Below are 22927 nucleotides of genomic sequence, written 5' to 3' on the forward strand. Positions count from 1 at the left end.
CTCAAACAACGTGAAATGTGGTAAAATACTTGCCAAGTGAAAATGGTTTGACTTTCCAGAATGTTTTAGTTAAGTTATTGTTGGAAATGTTTTATACTTTTAACATAATTAATTAGACATTAAAAAAAAAAAAAAAAAAAAACTAGTTGAGCTTGAGATATTTTGCCATTTTGAAAATTAGTTTAAAATATTTATCACGTCATAAAATAACATGCATTCGGCCGTGGTTTTGTTTTTTCTAAAAGTAATTTTTGAAATAAAATTATTTACGTAATTTAGCCGAGTCACCCTCCGTTTCCGTTCTCTCTGATGACCACAGCCCAGGTGGTGAATCATCGTAGCCTCCAACCAGCGCCTCTTTTCCAACACCCCATTTCGTTAATATTTTCCCTAATATCTAGTGATTTCTACGTGTTTTCGTATGTTTCTAGCTTCAGGTGTGTAGATATTGGTAGCAGAAGAAGGAAGAAAGGAGAAATAAAGGAGGGTAAGGAGAAAAGAAGGAGAAAGGGAGGAGGAAAAGGAGGAGGAGGAGCCAAGCCACAATACTTAAGTCACCCTCCATTTCCTCAATATTTTGTATAACATCTAGTGTTTTGATGTGTTTCTAGGTTCAGGCGTGTAGATGGAAGCAAAGGAAGGAAGACGAAGGAGAAACAATAGAGGAGGATTAAGAAGAAATGATAAATGGAAGCGGAATACGAGGAGCCAAGGTATTTAGGTAAGTGTCCCTTTTAATCTTAACGTTCTTTATAATGCATACTGTTGGTTGCCTAAAAAGCTTCGGCTTTACATGGGCTGCCATTCATTCCTATATATTTATATGCTGTTTAAAATTGTAAAAGTTTGGCATAATAAAGTGTTCAAGTGTTTTAGGATATATTTGGGGTGTTTCAAGTGTGTTCAGTAGTGTTGCAGGGTGATATGAGTATGTTTTTGGTGCATTTTGTGTGTTTCTATTGTGTTTTAGGCCTTTTAGGTATATTTTACGTATCTTGCGTATGTGGATTGAGATGTGTTTCAGTATTTCCATGTATTGAGTGTGTTTTGGGAGCATTTTGAGTGGTTGTGTGGTGTTTTGAGTGTGTTTTTGGTTAATTTTGAGTGTTTTAAGCTGTGTGGGTGTGTGTTAGGAATCTTTTGGATCTGTGTGGGGGTGATTTGGGTATATTTGGAAGTTTCTAGGGAGTTTTAGGTGTGTTGCATGGCTTTTTGAGTGTGATAGGGGATGATTTTAAGTGTTGTAAGTGGTTTGGATGTCTGGGGGTGATTTTGGTTTATATTGGGTGTTTCTAGTGAATTTTAGGTGTGTCTTGGTGCATCTTGAGGTGTTGCATGGTGTTTTGAGTGTGTTTTATGCTAGTTTTGAGTGTTTTAAATGATTTGTGTGTGTGTGAAGGTGATTTTGGCGTATAGTGGTGTTTCTAGAGAGTGTTGTGTGTGCTATGGTGCCTTTCGAGGTATTGTTTTGTTTTATGAGTGTGTTTTTGGTTAGTTTTGAGTGTTGTAAGCGGCTTGTGCATGTATTTGGGTGATTCAGGCGTCGATTTTGGCGTATACTGGGTGTTTCTAGTGAGTTTTAGGTGTATTTAGGGACATTTTGAGGTGTTGCATGGTGTTTTGAGTGTGTTTTGAGTGTTTTAAGTGGTTTGTGTGTACCAATATATATATATATATATATATATATATATATATATATATATATATATATATATATATATATATATACAGTAGTTTCTCGTTATAAGGTAGTTCTTTATCTGGTCAATTCACAGTTACGGTATTTGGAAATTACTACCCTCGATTCGATATACAGTAAGAAAAATTCACAGATACGGTATCCGCTTATGTCATCCAAGTAGGCCCAGCAAGGGGAGCAGGGCTGATGACGTCATCTACGCCATACCTCCCAGCCACTCACAGTACTGACTTTAACTTGACCACCCTTGGAGCTTGTTATCTCTTCCCCTCACCCCCTTTCTTTTAACTGCATTACATATTACTTACATGCATTACTAATTAGATGAATAAATGGAATATTGAAGAGTCTATTGTAAGCACAAATATATTCATAATAATTATGGCAAACATTTAAAGCCTACTACCAGTGGTGAACAATGCAGCAACTGATAAAGGGCACAGATGGGCCTGGCAAGCCCACTATCAGAGAATGGTGGAAGTCGTATAACATCAAGCACGCCTTAGATAACATCAAGTCATCTTGGGACGAAGTGAAGACGTCTACCATGAACTTGGCGTGGAATAAAGTATGGCCAGAATGCGCGCATGACTTCCCAGGCTTTGCTGAAGATGACATTGGTGCGATCAGAAATAACATAGTAAATCTGTGCCATAGGGTTGGCTTCGATGAAGTTGATGATAATGATGTTCGATATCTTTTGAAAAGCCATGCTGAACCTCTCTCAAATGATGAACTTATAGAGCTAGACAAGGCATCACAGGAGGCAGAAAAAGAGGGAGACAAGGAAGAACTTGTGTGTGGCCTGGACATCAAAATTTTTAGAGAATGTCTCGGTGGTATCGAAAAAGCTCTGGAAACCCTGAAGGATGTGACCAAAATTCTGCCAGGAGTACCAAAGTGGCCCAAGATGTAGAGAAAAGTGTCAAGATTCATCAAGAAACTTTTTATACATTATTCGTGCAATTTCTTTGAATAATAGATACAAGCCTGCCTGCAGTACATATGATTGTACATATTATACTTTACTTCGTTCATCTGTACGCATGTTTGGGGGGGTTCCAATCACACAGCTTTGCTTGATAGAGTGGAATCAAAAGCTCTTCGTCTCATCAACTCCCCTCCTCTCACTAACTGTCTTCAGTCTCTTTCTCACCGCCAAAATGTTGCATCCCTTTCTATCTTTTATCGCTATTTTCATGGTAACTGTTCTACTGATCTTGCTAACTGCATGCCTCCCCTTCTCCTGCACCCTCGCTGCACAAGGCTGTCTTCTTCCTCTCATTTCTATTCTGTCCAACTCTCTAATGCAAGAGTTAACCAGTATTCTCAGTCATTCATCCCTTTCACTGGTAAACTCTGGAACTCCCTCCCTGCATCTGTATTTCCGAATTCCTACAACTTGTCTTCTTTTAAGAGGCATTTGCTCCCCTAATTCTGGCTGACGGTTTTGGCACTTTTTGCACTTTTCAGAGAGCCAGCACTCAAGTGGGCCTTTTTTTTTTTACTTTTTTTTTTTTCCCTTGGCTGGTCCTCTTCCCTACGTAAAAAAAAAAAAAAAAACAATACTGGCATTTGCAAGGATTCCTTAATAATATTAATGATAACACTCTTATAAATAAGCACTATATATGTAATATACTATTTGTGATTTGTAACTCATGCATATCTACCATCTGTATTCATGTGGAACCGTTAAAGCAGAACCGGTTCCCAATGGTTCCTGGCGGAACTGTTGGAATCGGTTCCTGCCCAGCCCTTGCATTTGCACTATCATCAACTGAAGCTCCTCCTCCTCCTTCAGTCACTTTTTATCATACAGTCTTATATATCCTCATCCCATTACCTTAACATAAAGTTATTGATGTTAATGAAATTTCATCAACATCAAAAACTCTGGCTGTGACTTATCCATACTCCATCCCATTTCTACTGCAAGCCAATATTGATAATACATACAAGGGAAATTGCAAGAAGTCAAAGTGTGACAGCACCTGTATAAAGTTAAAACATCTATTTATATAAATCAGACTTAACCATACTTTTATCACATTTGTACAAGAAAGATAAGAACATAAGGGATAGTGCAAGAAGAAAGTATAAAATATGACATTCATTTACAAATCTATAATACCTATCTATTTGTCATCTCCATCCTTAAATTTCTGAACAGTCTTACACAGCTTTGTCTTAACTGCACCAACTTTCTTATTAACAAGTCTATTCCATTCATCTATCACCTTATTTGAAACAACTTTTCAGCTTTTTTTTAGAATTGGAAATACTGTATCATTCTACTGCAGAATGCTCTACAGAGCATTCTACAGTAGTTTTACTCATTCCCTGTCCTACTAGAAACTGCTGGAACATTAATCCTACTTGGATATCCTTATTATAAAAATTTAGAGTTAATATGTATACTTTAATGAAAAAAAGTTATATGAAGCACCTGGTTTCATCAAACTGACATCGTGTAAAAAGTTTTATTAATATAATGAACACATATTCTACACATATGGCATGCATTACATTTGTGCAACTGTTTTGGCAGTTTTACCTACTTAAAAATATAACCAAAATCACAATATCAATATAAATAGCACCATCAGCTTGAATTTTTCAGCCTGGGAAGTGGCTGAGATCATCAATGTAATGTTCCTCATACAGCATGCTGCTAAGAGTGTGCAGTACCAGTACCAGAACCACCTCCTGAAACACACCAGCACACCAATTGACAGGTTAATGTCATTGGAACACAAGTCTCTTGTAACCAATGTAATATATATATATATATATATATATATATATATATATATATATATATATATATATATATATATATATATATATATATATATATCTCATTCACTAGAATTCTTACATAAATTGTAAAACTATACAAAAGAAAATGATTCCTTCGAACTGCTGTCTATCTATCTATTTGCTATATTGACAGTGTGCAGAAAAAAAAGAAAAAAAAAAAAAAAGAAAATAACTGATATGAGAAGTGTCTTGAACTTTAATGTTTTACACATCCTGTTGTCATTCTATAAGTACACTAATTATATTGGTAATTCATTTTTGAGATATAAGTATAATGGGTACCTACATGTACATCATTTGATTTTGGTGGAGATAACTATTAATTTTCCATAAAACACTTTCCTTTATCTTTAATGCAATATGCTCTTTCCTACAATGTTATATACTTTGCCACTACACTGAATTTTCAAGAACAAAACACAGCTGCATCAAATAAGATGTAAGAGCACAAGTACTGTAGGTGGAATGTTATGCATGGGAGACATTATAGAAAGGCTCTGATATTGCTACACTACTTGAAAAATTGGGGCAAAGCTGTAATGCTGTAATCAAAAGCATAATATGGTACATATTATGAGAAGATGTAAATGAAGTAGGATATGTTATGAAATTGACACTGAACAAAATTCACATGGAAATAAGACAAATACAAATACATTACTCTAAAAAACAGATGCAAATAATCTTCTTCTATGTAAAATAAAAATCCTAAAATATTAAGTTTCTAAGATTCATATATTATTTTATAATTTCAGGAATGTGAACTCCAGTGAGAAGGAAGAACAAATTTCTCTTCTTTCTTTCCTACATCTTGTACCAATATATGGAATCATAAGGGGACAGCAAACTAGGATTAAAAATCTAGATAACTGCAGTGATTTTAAGGTGTAATACAAAATATGATTTCTTCAAATACTGGTAGCATATCAGCCACAATAGTGAACATTTATGTAGATCTGATTTATATTCCTTAAGAGCAACTGCAGTAATGCAACTCTTTTCATATATTCCTTCCAATTGTTCACTGGCAATTATGACAATCTAAATAAACAGATAAAAATTAATTGGCCCCACAAACCTCACATTTCTATTCTGTAATGGTGCTTGGCTTGCTGCTGGGTGGCATCAAGCTATCAAAGTGGCTGGCATCAGGATATACTGTGCAAGCTACATAAGTATACATGTCAGACACTGAGAACTGAATCAGTAATATTACATCAGAGATATAAGGCATTCAGGTAACTATACATGATATTCAATTTGCAAGGAGTTTTGCTTCTCAGAAAAAAAAAAAAAAAAAAAAAAAAAGATGCTTTTCAATTACCACATTGTCATATAAAATATCTTGGGAACACTCATACACATCAATCTGTCACACATTTTGTAAAATTTGACAATATGGTTGAGACATGAAGAGAATCATAACAGAAAGGATCAGTAGATTTCTACCAGGCTATAGACTAGAAATTCAGATCAAATACAAAGAATAACATTAGATATAAAAAATACTGAGAAATCATGGATCAATGAAAGAAACCATGATGTAGCGTGTCCCTTTAGTGGTCTGCAGGCCCTCGTGGTAGTGGGTGAGGCGACCGGGATGCATGAGTGACCAACCCACCCGTGTGTCCACCACAGAGCAGTTGTACCGGATGAAATGAGCACCACCTCCCTGAGAAAAGAGAAGGAACAAGTGTTTTTATATGAATGTACTGGCTTTCCACATTAGTTGTTTCTATCACATAGTATGGTCAGCTGCTTATGATAAAAGCTCATATTTGTAACATTGAAATATGCTTTTCAAAATTCTGATCATGAATACAGTCAACAGGTACAGTAATACTCTGCTTAACGAACGTTCGTCTAATGAATTTCCGGTTTAACGTACTATATAAAGTTAGACCAAAAAGTCTGCATAACGTACAACCACATCTGTTTTAGCGAATTTTCTGGGTTTGAATTTGCCGGGTGAGGGACCGAAAGTGGCAGCTTCGCTGTGATTGTCTGGCTCCCCGCCTCTGTCTCTAGCACTCCTGGAGCTGGATCCAAGATTCTTTAACAACCTCAGAGCAACCTCCTGCCATGAAATGGCTTCCATGAACGCTTGGAGGGAAGATGACAAAGTTGCTCTGAGGTTGCTGGGAACACCACCTCTGGAGGTGGTGTTACTGTCTTATATATGCATTTATGTTTACAAAACAACATTTCTATTAGCTTTTTACAAACCTTGCCCCCAAGAAAGGATTGTTTTTTAATGCATAAAGTGAAATCTTACATGGAATACCAAAAAATAAAGCAGAGGTGATGAGATCAGCCACAGATGGTGGAGACTCTGGCGACTTGGCTGCTTCTTCTTCTTGTGACCATTTTAGCTTGGTGTGTTGTCTTTCATAACGATATTAAATTTGTTTCCACTCCTCTATTGCCTGTTATAATGGATATCATACCTTAGTATTCATATACGCTCATGCCATGAGGATAGTGAATTACTAATGAAATATGGCGGTATTTCATTAGTAATTCACTATCACTCACTGCCACGGAGTCCAGGTTATCCTCATGGCATGAGCATATATGAATACTAAGATATGATATCCATTGTAGCAGGCAATATAGGAGTGGAAACAAATTTAATATCGTGGTGAAAGACAACACGCCAAGCTAAAAATGTCACAAGAAGAAGAAGAAGCGGCCAAGTTGCTGGAGTCTCTGCCGTCTGTGGCCGATCTCATCATCTCTGCTTTATTTTTTGGTATTCCATGTAAGATTTCACTTTATGCATTACAAAACAATCCTTTCTTGGGGGAAAGGTTTGTAAAAAGCTAATAGAAATATATATATGTATATATATATATATATATATATATATATATATATATATATATATATATATATATATATATATATATATATATATATATATATATATATATATATATATATATATATATATATATATATATATATATATATATATATATATATTTTTTTTTTAACCCGTGTGGTATGTTGGGGACCAGCCCAGAATGCATCCCCCCTATTTCCATTATTCCCTATGGGAAAATTACGTCCGCTTAACGAAGTTCTGCTCTACGAACAGCTTTGACACCCCCTATCCTGTTCGTTAAGTGGTGTATTACTGTATTGGAAGCTTCCATTCTCAGCAATAAAATTTCTGAGCAATACTGGATAAACATAGTAAATGCTGTTTAGTTTCTAAATTAGCCACTGTCACATTAAATTGAATGTATTTACCTAGTTGTAGTTTTACAGAGCCTGGGGTTTATGCTCGTGTGGCTCTGTCTCCATATTTACACTTATCCAATTTTTCTTTAAAACTATGTACACTCGTTGCTGACACCACTTCTTCATTCAAAGTGTTCCACATCTCAACACATCTTTGTGGGAAACTATATTTTTTAACATCTCTCAGACATCTTCCCTTTCTCAGCTTTTTACTATGTGATCTTATGCTTCGAATGTCATATTCTTCTCTCAGGATCAATTTCTCATTATTCACTTGGTCCATTCCGTTGATCAATTTATAAACTTGTATCAGATCCCCTTTCTTCCTTCTCTGTTCCAGGGTTGGTAGATCCATAGCCTTTAATCTCTCCTCATATGTCATCCCTTCAAATTCTGGAACCATTCTTGTAGCAATTTTTTGTAGTCTCTCCAACTTCCTTATGTGTTTCTTTTTATGGGGGGTCCACACGTACTCCTGCATATTCCAATCTGGGTCTTATTATAGTACTTATCAATTTCTCCATAATTTCTTTGTCCATGTAGTGAAATGCTAATCCAATATTCCTTAGCAAATTATATGTCTCTCTGAAAATTCTATCAATATGGCTTACCGGTTGATTGTTTTCTTCCATCGCCACTCCTAAGCCCTTTTCCTTTTTTACTTTCTCCAGTTCTACTCCATCTCCCATCTTATAGATTCCCATGGGTCGTCTTTCACTCTTTCCCATTTCCATTTTGTCCACATTGAATTCCATTTCCCACTTTTTACTTCATTCCCAGATCTTATTTGGGTCTTCCTGCGGTATTTCACAATCCTCTTTTTGCTTTATAACTCTGCACAGTTTCGTATCGTCCGCAAACAGATTTATGTAGCAGTTCACTCCTTCTGGCATGTCGTTTATATATATGAGGAAAAGTATTGGCGCCAATACTGACCCCTGCGGCACTCTGCTTTCTACTGCTCTCCACTTGGACTTCATATCTTTAACTACCGTCCTTATTTCTCTCCCCCTCAAATAATTTTCCATCCATCTCAATGTGCTTCCTTTTAAGCCACCCTTCTCCTCTAACTTCCACAGTAATCTTGCATGTGGCACTTTATCAAATGCTTTTTTTAAATCCAAATAAATACAGTCAACCCATCCCTCTCTCTCTTGTACTCTATCAACTATTCTAGAGTAGAAACTCAGTACATTTGTTATACAAGACCTTCTTTTTCTAAAACCAAATTGGTTATTTAATATTAATTTACTGTCTTCAAAGAACTCGATCCATTGTTTCTTTATTATTCTTTCACACATCTTGCATATTACACTAGTTAGTGATACCGGTCTGTAATTTAAAGGTTCTTCCTTCCTTCTGCTCTTATATATGGGAACCACCTCAGCTCTTTTCCATTCTACTGGTACTGTTCCATTTTCTATTGAGCATTTTATCATGTTGTATATAGGACTTGCTAGTTCTTCCCTACATTCTTTCAGTATTCTGCCTGAGACTTCATCCGGTCCCATTACCTTCTCTTCATCCAATTCCTTCATTAACTCTTCTATTTAAAGCTTGGTTACTTTAACCTCTCTCATATAGACGGTCTCTCTATTACCCTGTGGCCTTTCAAATTTGGATTCTTTAGTAAAGACCTGGAATTTATTATTTAATACAGTAGTTCTGCCATACTTTTTGGGTCTTCCACCATCCTGTTCTCTCCTTTTAACCTTTCTATTGTTTCTTTCTGCCTAATTTTTCCATTCATGAATCTGTAGAACAATTTTGGTTGCTCCTTACATTTTTCGACAATGTCCTTTTCATAGTTCCTTTCCTTGTCCTTCCTCACCTTAACATATTCATTTCTCGCTGCCTTGAGGTTTTCCTTATTTACTGGATTTCTATTTCTCCACCTTTTCCATGCTCCATCTCTTTTCTCCTTTGCCCTAGCACACCTTGCATTAAACCAATCTTTTTTTCCTTCTTCTTTAGGTCTATATTTCAGGACATATTCCCTGACTCCTGTTTTGTATATTTCCAAAAATAAGTTATGGTACTTCTCTTGCACTGTCTCTGAGTTTTCCATCTCCTCTCAGTTAACGTATTTGAAGTAGTTCTTGAGATTCTCAATATCAGCCTTTCTGTAATTTAATCGGTCTCCTTTGTATGATTCGTTTCTATCTTTCTTTCCCTCTTCTATATCCATTTCTAATATTACATGGTCACTCTTTCCCAATGGGTACTTATATATATATCAGGGAGTACTTATATATATATCAGGGAGGCGGTGCATAGTGGATACGGTGGTGAGCGTGGGATCGGGCAGACGTCCACGCGTAGGTTCGAATCCCACCACGTACAGCCTTAAAACACTTTGCCATTTGTTGAGTGGTTTAAAGTTACCTACATATCACCATGATGCCCAGGTTCTAGGTGGTTACACTCAAGATGAGCTTGGGTGGTGATATGGGCCCTAATATGGGTACCACTATAAATAAAATTGCCTGCGCCACTAATGGGCGGAAGCGGAACAGCGCTTCCCATACACTCTTCAATGCTCCTCCATTCAATATCAGCATAAAATTTTCTTCACTTTTCAAAACATGCTCTTGCATAATTGAATCTCTTTTTTTGTAGTCTTCTCTGTGTCTTATCCCATCTTCTTCCTGCATTTCCAACGCTAATGTTACATGATCACTTCTTCCCATTGGACTAAAGTATTGTATGCTGGGCAGGGATCTGCCTTCTTTGTGAATACTAGGTCAAGAAATGATGGTTCTTCTTACACCCTGTACCATGTTGACTCTTCCATCCACTGATCCATTGTATTTACCATAGTCAACTGTAACAGCTCGCTCCATTGTCCAGCATTGCCCATTACTTCTATCTCTCTCCAGTTTACTCTTTTACAGTTGAAGTCTCCTATTTATAGTATTCTTCCATCTCTTCTTATCATATTATCTAAGCACTTCATCACCTCTTTTTGTATATCTTTATGTTCCTCAGTTCCCCCATGTATTTGTCTTCGGTGGCACATATGTAACTATGATTGTCCTTTTTTACAATTCCTCTGTTTTGATTGTTACTCCCATTACTTCCATCATACCATCACCATATTGCACTTCCTCCACACATATGCTATCACAAACCATTATTAGCACTCCTCCTCCCTCTCTTCCCTTCCTGTCTCTTCTCTAGCTATTATATCCCTCTTCTTTAAAGCTAACATGGATCACCTCTTTTAGTTTTGTTTCTACTATACACATTACATCCTGTCTTTTTTCTTTCAAATAATCTCTACCCTCCAACATGCTGGATAACAATCCATCTATATTAATACAAGTCACTCTTAATTTCTTGTCTCTTCCATGACCTCCTTCTTCCAAAGATATCACTTCTTTAGTCTCATATTTAGAACCCTACAGTAGAAATTCTTTTTCTCGATCTCCGTCCTTTTCTCATTTTTCCTTAGCTTCATTTCTTAGCATTTTCTCCTTCCTCTCTTCCAGATTCATATCTGTTTTTATCCATATATCCTTAAATTCAGTATCATCAGCCAAACAGTTTCCCTTTTCTTATCATAATCTCCACCGCCACCTGCTATCTTATTCTCACTTTCATTGGTCACTTACCCCATTCAATAAATCTTCCCAACCTCATCACTTCCTCCATTTCTTGGTCCAACTCCTGTGTGCTGTCCTGGACCTATTCAATAATAGTTTTTGCCAATTCTCTCTCTTCTTGCTCTCCCCCATGAACTTGTTTGGAATTTTTTTCCTTCACCCTAAAAATTAAGAAACTTTTCCTCTTATCCACTGTATCTCTCACTAGATCTTCTTTCTCTTTAATTACTTGAATAACAGTGTCCTTTGTCGTTTCCTGAATTTGCTTCCCTACTACCTCTGAAAATTTAACTTTTTTCCCTTCCTGTTTCCATGCACTTTGTAATTCCTCCAATTTGCTTTCACCCATTCCATTCTTAACACTATCCTCTCCCATCCTGTATTTTTTTCTGGAGGCTCCTTAAGGAATCTTAATAGTTGCAACATGTAGCCTTTAGTATATGGTTTTGTTTCTTCATCTCCTGCATCTCTTGATTTATTTCTCTTACTTTCTCACATTCCCCCTAATCTCACTTTTAGTTTAGTGTTTTCTTTTATCAATTTGCCTTGTTTTTCCATCATACTTGATATCATGTATCTTATCTCCATTTCCACATTTAACAGCCTCCTCATATTACCTCTTTCCTCTCTAAATCCAGGAAAATTCTTGTCCATATTATCATCACTCAATCTCTTCAAGACAACAGGTGTTTTGATAAACCTCCGGTTTTCAAAACATGGCGTTTGTTTGGTCCAGTACGTTTGGGTGCGCCACCTAACTCTACCTCTCTCTTTCCATTTTTCCATTCTATACGGTATCTAAATCTTATTCAGTTTGGAGAGAGAGAGAGAGAGAGAGAGAGAGAGAGAGAGAGAGAGAGAGAGAGAGAGAGAGAGAGAGAGAGAGAGAGAGAGAGAGAGAGAGAGAGAGAGAGAGAGAGAGAGAGAGAGAGAGAGAGCTCATTCAACTGAACTGTTACAATAATACAAAAATAGTTTCCATGTGAGTTAGCACCTAGATGGATTTGGAAGATGACAGGCCTGTAAAAGAAAGTTGCACATGGACTCACCTCATAATCAATGTGTGGGCGATTGAGTCCAATGTTGACGGTGTAGGTTGAGGAGTCATGATGGGGCCGCAAGAAGGACTGCTCTGTGGGTCTGTACCTAACGATGAAGTTCATGATGGCTCGGGCCTGTCATACAAAGAGAATCATTAATTCTAAATAATTTATAATGAATACTTACCATAATCTAAATTACCATTTCCTTTTACTCCTAGGTATCTATTCTACTGTATCATAAGAATGTAAGAAAATAAGGGAGGCTGCAAGAAGCTGTCCAGCCTACATGCAGCAGTCTCTGGATGGAACCTATTTCCACACATCCTTCTCATACATAAATTTGTCTATTCTTCTTTTAAAGCTCCCTGATGACTCACTACTAACAACCAGGTGAGTTTGTTTCATTAGTTCATCATTCTATTTGAGAACCAAAAATGCTTCCTTTTTTCTTATCCAAAAATAATCAGTACTTAAGGAACTGAATGGGCATTTAAAGTCTGAGTTTAATATTTCAATTGATAAATCCCAAGAGATATGAGGAATATCAACACTTACGTCACTATCGTATCCTATGAAAACTTTCTCTGCCATAGGTTTGACATAATGGCGAAGAATCCATAGCCACTCCTGTTCATACTCTATCTGGTTCATGTGGATGTCAACAGTTGGCACATTCTCATACCCACCAGCCAGTCTGGGATCCTGAAACACACAAGGTAATGCTACTTACACACACAACCTGACAAATGAATACTGAAATGAAGATTAATAAGGTAATATTAAAAGTTCAGAAAACTCACATTTGTACATAAGTACATATTAAGCACCAGTTGTTTCTGCTGTCACAAAACACCTTTCAATCATTGAATAATAATATATTCTCTGGAAGCACTATAACTCTGAACCAATGATTAACTGAAGTTTTTGCAGAATCAAAGTTAACTGAAGCTTGACCTCAGCAACAATGGAAGCAACAAAGGGCAACACAAAACAAGACCACTCATGTTTTAAAACTCCCGAGTTAATCCGGCTGACTGGTGGCTTACATTTTGTGCCACTCAAAGATCCAACTAATGTTTATGGAAGATATAAAGTGTATCATAATAGAGAAGGAAAGAAATGCAGTGTTGAACAGTAGAGAAAATAATGGAGAGGTCTGATCACAAAGAGAATATTAAAAATGGAAGGAAAAGTATCATAAGATTCTATCTCATACAGCAAAATTCAGAGATTATAGTGAAGTGATAAGAATCTTATTTGATTAGCTGAGAGGAAGGTGAAAGGCTGGTGAGAGGAAACTAGAGTATGGATGGATGAAATGCTTAGACAAAAGGAAGTGCAGACTAGGCACATTTTTCTTTACAGGAATTCCTTGGAACAGGAATCAGATGACACAAAAAAGAAAACAACACTTTAACTGTCAACACTGAAGGAGAAAAAAAAAAAAAAAAAAAAAAAATCAGGCTAATACATTGTCTGTTTATACATTTTTTGGTGCAGCATATACAATTCATCTTCTTGTAGTATGAACACACACACACACACACAAACACACACACACACACACACACACACACACACACACACACACACACACACACACACACACCAAGACTGGAAAAGAGCTAACATTGTCCCAATCTATAAATCAGGTAACAAGAGAGACCCATTGAACTATAGACCAGTGTCACTTACAAGTGTGGTAGCTAAGATGTGTGAGAGGGTGGTGAAGAATAGATGGACAGACTTCTTGGAGAAAAATGACATACTTTGTGAGTGTCAATTTGGTTTTAGAAAAGGGCGTTCATGCACGACAAACCTGATATGTTACTATTCGAGGGTGATAGATGTAATACAGGAAAGAGATGGTTGGGCTGATGGAATATATCTGGATTTAAAAAAGGCCTTTGATAAGGTACCACACCGGAGACTGATCTGGAAACTTGAAATGGTAGGAGGAGTGCATGGCAGTTTACTAAAATGGATGGAAGACTTTTGGTAGGAAGAGAAATGAGAACAATAATTAAGGACAGACCATCAGAATGGGGCTTAGTGGAGAGTGGAGTTCCACAGGGATCAGTGTTGGCACCAGTAATGTTCGCGGTCTACATAAATGACATGGTGGATGGGGTGTCCAGTTATGTGAGCCTATTTGCAGACGATGCAAAATTGTTAAGAAAAGTGAGATGTGACAAAGATTGCGAACTACTCCAGGAAGACTTGGACAGAATATGGAAATGGAGCTGTACATGGCAAATGGAGTTCAACACGACAAAATGCAAGAAAATAGAGTTTGGCAAGAGTGAAAGAAGAATCAGGAGTATATACAAGATAGGAAATGAAGACATAAAAACCAGTCATGAAGAAAAAGACCTTGGGGTGACAATTACCAATGACCTATTGCCAGAGAGACATATAAACAAAATAATTGGAGAAGTATTGAACTTATTGAGGAACATAAGAGTGGCGTTCAGATATTTAGATGAAGAAATGATGAAGAAAATAATTACTGCAATGATAAGACCGAGGCTTGAATATGCAACAATACAGTGGGCTCGAACTTAAAGAAACACATAAGGAAACTAGAGAAAGTACAGAGGGCTGCAACAAAAATGGTGCCTGACTTAAGAGATTTGACTTATGAAGACAGACTGAAAAGAATGCAACTTCCGACCCTGGAAAACAGAAGAGAAAGGGAGACCTGATAGCAATATACAGAGTGATGATTGGCATGGAAAAATGGATAGGGAAGATTTGTGTATGTGGAATGAAAGAATGTCGAGAGGGCATGGGAAAAACTAAAATGGCCACTTATAGGAGAGATGTGAAAAAATATAGCTTCCCTCATAGAAGGGTGGAAGCATGGAATAGTTTAGACGTGGAAGTGGTCAACGCAAGGAATATTCATGATTTTAAGAAAAAGCTGGACATTAATAGATATGGAGACGGGACAACACGAGCATAGCTCTTTTCCCGTATGTTACAATTAGGTAAATACAATTAGGTAAATACACCATCGCCGTCACTGAGAGAGGACGGCTCGTCTCCGGCTGCGGACGGGAAGAAGTGAAAATACCTATGGTGTTACAGGGCCCGGGTACCTCTAAGTTAGTGTCCTGTTGATGTTCTACTGTAGCATAGTGTTGAAAGTGAGGGATATGGAGAGTGGTCCCTGAGAGGAGAGTGTGGGCGGTGATTGTTTTGGCCGTAATCAGCTGACGATAGCAAACATGGTGGCTACCCCTAGGCAACCCAAAGATTTTGAAGGTTTTGTAACTACTCCAAGAGGACTGGAGAAATTAGATATGGATGCAAGAATCCAGGCACTGGAAAGTAAGTTCCTAAACATTTTGTCCATAGAAGAAAAACTGGATAGAGTTCTAGCTGAGAATGATTCGTTCAAAAAAGAGATCTATTTGTTAACGATAGCAAATAAAGAGCTATTGAAGGAAAAAGTAGAGATGGAGAAGGAAAACCAACAACTAAGGAAACAATGTGAAGAGATGAAGGCTAAACTCCTAGAAATGGAGATGAAAATATCCGAAGGGGACTTGAGGAAGGAGGAATGCCTTAATCTAATTGATGCCAGGATGAAAGAAGTGAACCATGAACATCAGGAGGTACAAAGGTCCTTTAGGGAGATGGTGAAAAAGCAGGAAGAGGAAAATAAAGTGATTACGCAGAGTGAAATGGTAAAGGCACTAAAGGAAAATGAGTATGTGGTGAGAGATATTGCTGAAAAGAAAAATGTGTGATCATAATAGGATTGAGGAGGAAACTAACAGAAACTGGCAGGATAGGAGGAATAAGGAAAATGACAGGATTAAGTCTTTACTGAATAAGATCTCTGTGGAGGAAGAGGACCTATATGCTGAGGTAGAAGAAAGTGTGAGATTGGGAGCTTTTGAGGAAGGCAAGAATAGACCATTAAAATTGAAATTAAAGTCTCAGGTGGCAGCTGAGGCCTTGTTGAGGAGGGCTTGGAAACTTAAGGACTCTGAGGAAACCAAAACAATTTACATAAGAAGAAATATGTCACAGGATGAGCGAATGAAAATGAAAGAGCTTGTAACTGAAGTGAAAGAGAGGAATGACGAAAGAACAGAGGAGGAAAAGACCAAGTTTTTGGAGGATGAGAAATGGGAGGCTAAAGAAGTGGTGGATAAAACAGACGGAATAGACATTACATGGAAGAAAGAGACTAGGAATGGAATACAAGTGACTTACATGAATATAGATGGATTTCTGTCTAAGAGGCTAGAATGTATGGATTACCTAAGAAATAACGAACCGGACATAATGTGTGTAGTGGAAACAAAGCTAAGGCCGAAATAAAGCTAGACTGGTTTGTTGTAAAACACTACAAAGTATGGAGAAATGATAGAAAAATAAAGGAGGTGGTGGTATAATGGTTCTTACTAAGGAAGATCTGATAGTGAAGGAGGTGAACTATAGTAAGAGAAATGAGGAAGTGATAAGTATGCTTATAACAGATGGCAAGAGGGACATTAATATTATAACAGTATACATACCACCCAGAACCAGTGCTTGGGAATATGAACAGTACCAAATGGTGATGAGAAATACTCTAGACAGAATGAAGCAAGAACTCATCAGAAAGGATAGAGTGATGATAGTCGGAGACTTTAATTGTAAAGAAATAGTGTGGGAAGACTACGAAGTGGTGAACGGTGGTGAGTGGGCAGAGGAATTGTTAAAGGTAGCAACAAATAACTTGATGACACAGTGGGTGAGATCACCAACAAGGTGCAGGGGACAAGATGTTGCAGCAAGGTTGGATTTGGTATTTACCAGGGGCATCTCTCTAAAAGAGGAAATTGAACATAAATGTCCCTTGGGGAGAAGCGATCATGATGTCCTAAGCTTTGAGCTGGATACGGAATTAAGCACGAATAAGATTGTGGAACAGGGAGGAAAAATTAAATTATATTAGGGCAAATTATAACCATATAAGGGAGTTCTTTAATGAAATTGACTGGTCCATGGTATACCAGGAAAGAGATATGCAATTGAAATACGATAAATTTATGGATTTGTATAACTCTGCTGTGAAAAAGTTTGTGCCATATTACAGAAAGAGGACTTTAAATAATAAACAGTGGTTTAATAGAAATTGTGAAGAAGCAAAAAAGAACAAAGAAAAGGCATGGAAGAAACTTAAGAAAAACAGTGATGTATTATCAAGAGAAGTTTACAAAACATCAAGGAATAGATATGTTGAAGTAAGGAGAACAGTACAGAAGGAATATGAACAGAGGGTGGTGGAAAACTGTGATAGTGACCCAAAATGTTTTACAAATTCATAAATGGAAAACTAAATATAAGGGAGGCAATAGAAAAGGTAAAAATGGGAAGAAGTATATGAGGATGCTGGAGATATAGCTGAAATTTTGAACGACAACTTTTGCAAAGTGTTTACAAAGGAGGAGCATTTTATGGGAGGAAGGCCTACGAAATAAAGCAAATGCAGGACATCATGGTTACTAAGGAAGATGTAAGGAAAATTATAAGCAATCTGGATATTAATAAATCAATGGGGCCTGATGGCATATCTGGGAGGTTGCTAAATGAATGTAAGGATCAATTGTTGAACCCCGTATTTGATATTGTGGAAACCTCCATACGAACAGGATTAGTCCCAAAGAGTGGAAAAGAGCTGACATTGTGCCTATATATAAGAATGGTAGTAGAATGGAACCGCTAAATTATAGACCAGTATCGTTGACTAGTATATTGTGCAAGGTATGTGAAGAAGTAATTAAAGCTAAGTGGAGTGAGTATCTAGAAAGTGAAAACATTCTGAGTGAAAGGCAGTTTGGTTTCAGAAAAGGAAGATCGTGTATCCAATTTATTATGTTTTTATTCAAGAGTGACTGACATACTACAACATAGAGAGGGATGGGTGGATGCTATCTACCTGGACTTGAGAAAGGCCTTTGATAAAGTACCACACAATAGACTGATGTGGAAACTAAAGAAGATTGGAGGAGTAAATGATAAACTAGCAAAATGGATGGAAAATTACTTAATGGGAAGAGAAATGAGAACAGTGGTGAGAGGAAGGAAGTCCGAGTGGAAGAAGGTAACCAGTGGAGTTCCACAAGGGTCAGTGCTTGGTCCCATCATGTTTTTGATTTATGTTAATGATATGCCAGTAGGAATTGACAGTTACATGAACATGTTTGCGGACGATACTAAAATTATGAGGAGAGTAAAGAATGTGGAAGATTGTAACAAGTTACAGGAAGATCTTGATAAAATATATGAGTGGAGTAAGGAGTGGCAGATGGAATTTAATATAGACAAGACCCATGTTATGAAAATGGGAAGAAGTAGATACAGACCAAACTGGGATTACAGGCTGGGTGATGAGAAAATTAAAGAGACCAATGAGGAGAAAGACTTAGGAGTAACCGTGCAAAACACTTTGTCACCGGAGAAACACATTAACAAGATTTTTTGGAAAACATATAACATGCTTCAAAATATTGGCCTTGCATTCCACTACCTAGATGAAGGAATGATGAAGATATTATGTACCTTAATAAGACCCCAGTTAGAATATGCAGCTTGTGTCTGGTCACCGCATATGAAGAAAAATGTGAAGAAGGTGGAAAGGGTACAGAGGCTGGCAACAAGGATGGTACCAGGACTCAGGAGTTAGACTATGAGGAAAGACTGAGGAAGCTGGGGCTGACCACATTAGAAGAGAGAAGAACAAGAGGAGACATGATAACTATGTATAAATTGGTGAACAAGATTGACATACTGGACAGAGAGTTGATAAAGGTGACCACAAGTAATCATCTCCGAGGACATGGAAAAAGCTAATAAAAGACATCTGTCTAAATGACGTGAGAAAATACAGTTTTCCGCATCGTAGCATTGATAAGTGGAATAAACTGAGCAGTGATGTCGTTGATGCGGTGTGTGTCAATCAGATGAAAGAGAGACATGACAGGAATGGACAAGGAGACAGGACACAGAGAGCTTAGCTCGGGCCCTGTAATACACAAATAGGTAAATACAAACAAACAAACAAACAAACAAACAAACAAACACACAAAAAAAAAAAAAAAAAAAAAAAAAAAAAAAAAAAAGGTCAAGATTACTCATAGTTGCTAGCCTCTCCTTTGCTAGACAGTGTGGTCATAGATCCTTGACTTTACTCCATACGTATCCTTCAGCTAATGATGAGCACTACACCACAAAAGAAAGTAAGCTTGATTCATCTCTCCCAGGCCAAGGACTCAAAATTCCACATCTTTTACTGGTAAGATGAGTGCACTGACCATAGCAACACAACATTCATGAATGTATTAATTTTAGCGAGTAGTACATACATTTTTTCAATTGTTCTTATTAATCAATACAACTTCACTCACATCATTGCTGCCATCTGACCATCCACCGTTATCCTCAGCCAATGCAATGAACTCCTCACAGAAACGTGTGGTGAACAGTGGGTACCAGTACACGTCAGGGCATGGCTGGAGGATGGAGAAAGAAAGCATTATTAGTATCTAAGTAATGCAGCACAAATTCACACATCTACAGACTTTCCAAAAGTTAAAGCAAAAACTTCAGTAGCTGGAATTGTAAGCTACTCAGAGTTGGAAGCTTAATTTTTCATGGAAATACAGTATGTCTATTCAATTTACTTTTAAAATTATGCATCATGGCTGTTGTTTCTTGGCTCAGGCATATCAGAACAAAGGAACATAAAAGGTGCAAGAAACCATCAGCTTACATGTGGAAGTTCCTGCATGAAACATTTCTACCTATTTCCACCTATCATCTGCATCCATAAATTTGTCTTCTCTTCTCTTAAAGCTACTCTGCACTAATAATCTACTTTTTGAGTCCATTCCATTAATCTTCCACTGTATTTGAGAACCAGTTCCTTCCTATCTCTCTCTACAAAAATTTTTGTTTAAGCTGGAACCAAGTAATTATTTTCTATTCTATCCTGGTTACTGATGCTGAGAAATTTGCTTATAGCACCCTTGCGGCATCTGCAGCATCCTAGGTGCCCCAACCTGCCTAATCCAAGTGAGCACCTGCCAAGCACCCGCACCCCCCACACTGCTAGCCCAACCTCCATTCTGCCATGGTCAAGGAAGCAGTTTCTTCTATTTAGAGTGAATTTGAATGTTTTTGCAGGTATTTTTAGGTGATTTAAAGGCTTGCTGTGTTGGAGTAGATGGATAAGATGGAGGAGGAGGAGAAAAGAGAATGAATGAGAGGGGAGAGGAGATGGACTGGTTGAGAAAAAAAAAAAAAAAAAAAAAAAAATCCTTCAGCTTTATATAGCAATTTTTTTTCTCTTTCATTATAGAAGTTTGCACTGCTTTGGTTTTAATTTATTGGTAGAATCAAATTATTGATGGAATCAAGTTACAATCTGCAATAGAATTTTGTCTAGATGTATTTCTTGCTGAAATAACACTTTTGTCACTATCATTTTAATGATTTTTAATTAGTCCAGGATTGTTTTGGTGTTTGATATAAGACTTAAAAAATATAAGAAACATGACCCAATTAATAATACATAATAACATATAGTCTAACTATACATATTTTCATATTAGAAATTTTAACAGTGACGTAGTATATTACAAAAATTCTTTATACGACGAAGAATGTGTTTTCTTTATTTGGCAGGAAAATATATATTTTCTTGCATTAAAAAAATGTAACATATCATATTCTGGCTTCCTTTCGTTGATGCTGGAACTGGTGATGTTATTTAGTAAGTATTTGTTGCATCAAAAAATGTAGTGCATTCCAGTCTGGGTGTCTTCTTTCTTCTCACGATTTTTAAAATGAATTATATATGCAAATATTGGGCCACAGAGGTACATCACTGGTGCCTTCCTCCCAAGTCAGCTCATCAATGTTTACCTACAGTCCTTAGTGTTTCCAGATCCAGAGAGTGAAGCAAAGTTAGAATTACCCAGCAAATTAAATAAGTAAATAAAAAATGACTTTAAATGTATGCAAATATCCTCATTCAGACCGCCGACCATTATGGCAGGGGACCCTGACCAGCACCCCATTCTCTTTCCTCCCCATGGCAACACATCAATATTTCCTTTAATTTTCAGTGTTTCCTGAAAATTAAAAACTGTTTTCTTCCTGAAATGCATGAATTGTTGCAAGAGAAAGAAATGTGGAATAGAATTGTGTGAGGTGGGAGGAGGAGGAGGAGGAGGAGGAGGAGGAGGAGGAGGAGGAGGAGGAGGAGGAGGAGGAGGAGGAGAGGAGGAGGAGGAGGAGGAGGAGGAGGAGGAATACATAGGAAAGATGAGTGACAGGACGTCTTGTGACCTATGACGAGGTTGCTTGTTCATTATACTACATCTATAATAAGCTACATACTTAGTAGGAGGCAAGGATAGAACAGGAGAGGGTCCTCCCCACCCACCACTCCCTCCAGCATTCCCCGGCAAGAAATAAAATGAAAAGTTCACCCCGAATGCTGAAGAGGAATAATTGGGGAAATCTATATAGGAAAGATGGATAAAGGAAGAAATCTAGTGTAACTACTACTATTGCTGGAGAGAGAGAGAGAGAGAGAGAGAGAGAGAGAGAGAGAGAGAGAGAGAGAGAGAGAGAGAGAGAGAGAGAGAGAGAGAGAAAATCAGAAACCATTTTCTTCATAAACTCATCTAATTTACTTTTGAATGTAGCTACCACGTTAACTTGAACAACGGATGCTGGTAGATTATTCCAACATTCAATTACTCTTACGTTAAAAAGTCTCCGCAAATCAGTATCAAATTGCTGTCCTATAAGTTTCAAGCTGTTATTTCTTGTACTGATTGCAAAAGCTCAAAAAGATTTTTGTAATCTATCTTATCTAGATTTTTAAGTATTTTGAATGTTTTGATGAGGTCACCTAGGATACGAAAACCTCTATGGGAAGAAATATCTAATCTTTTGATACGTTCTTCATAAAACAGACCACGTATTCCTGAGATTAGTTTGGTTGCTCATCTTTTCACGCTCTCCAATTTCTTAATGTCTTTTTGATAGCATGGAGACCAGAACTGAACTGCGTATTCCAAATGTGGTCTCACTTAATGACATATATAGACGTGTTATGACTTCAGGTGTTTTACAATCAAAATTACATGCAATAAATCCCAAGACAGTGTTTGCTTTACAACTTGTGGCCAAACACTGTGTTACAAATTTAAGTAATTTGTTACTAAAATCCAGAGGTGGGCACGTTACTGGATATCGGGTAGTCCAGTACCGCTCCTCCAGACCTCGAAATGCAGATAGTCCATACCTGTACTTCCGCGTCTAAAATTTTTTTTCCTCAGTCCGGTACTGCACCTCTGCACCTCCGGTACCGTACCAAAAACTATTAAAGCGCACCTGGAAAATCTAGTCCGCAACTTAAAAACTAAAATACAATACAAGTCAATAATACATCATAGCTCCATATATATACAGTAATACTCCGCTTAACGAACGTTCGT

General features: G+C 37.2%; 1 protein-coding gene across 2 annotated transcripts in view; it reads right to left on the reverse strand.

Annotated features, from left to right (window-relative positions):
• Positions 1–4168: 4168 nt before the first annotated feature.
• LOC123519830 (procollagen-lysine,2-oxoglutarate 5-dioxygenase 1-like) overlaps positions 4169–22927 on the reverse strand; it is a 210444-nt gene continuing 191685 nt past the window's right edge. For both annotated transcript variants that reach the window (XM_045281357.1, XM_045281358.1), the window contains 4 exons: positions 19823–19927; positions 12972–13118; positions 12423–12548; positions 4169–6194 (listed from right to left, as the gene is read on the reverse strand). In XM_045281357.1, the coding sequence (XP_045137292.1) occupies positions 6039–6194; positions 12423–12548; positions 12972–13118; positions 19823–19927 (534 nt within the window). In that variant the 3' untranslated portion in view covers positions 4169–6038. The remainder of the gene's footprint in view (positions 6195–12422; positions 12549–12971; positions 13119–19822; positions 19928–22927) is intronic.

Source organism: Portunus trituberculatus, chromosome 46, assembly GCF_017591435.1.
Source record: "Portunus trituberculatus isolate SZX2019 chromosome 46, ASM1759143v1, whole genome shotgun sequence".
Classification (NCBI taxonomy): domain Eukaryota; kingdom Metazoa; phylum Arthropoda; class Malacostraca; order Decapoda; family Portunidae; genus Portunus; species Portunus trituberculatus.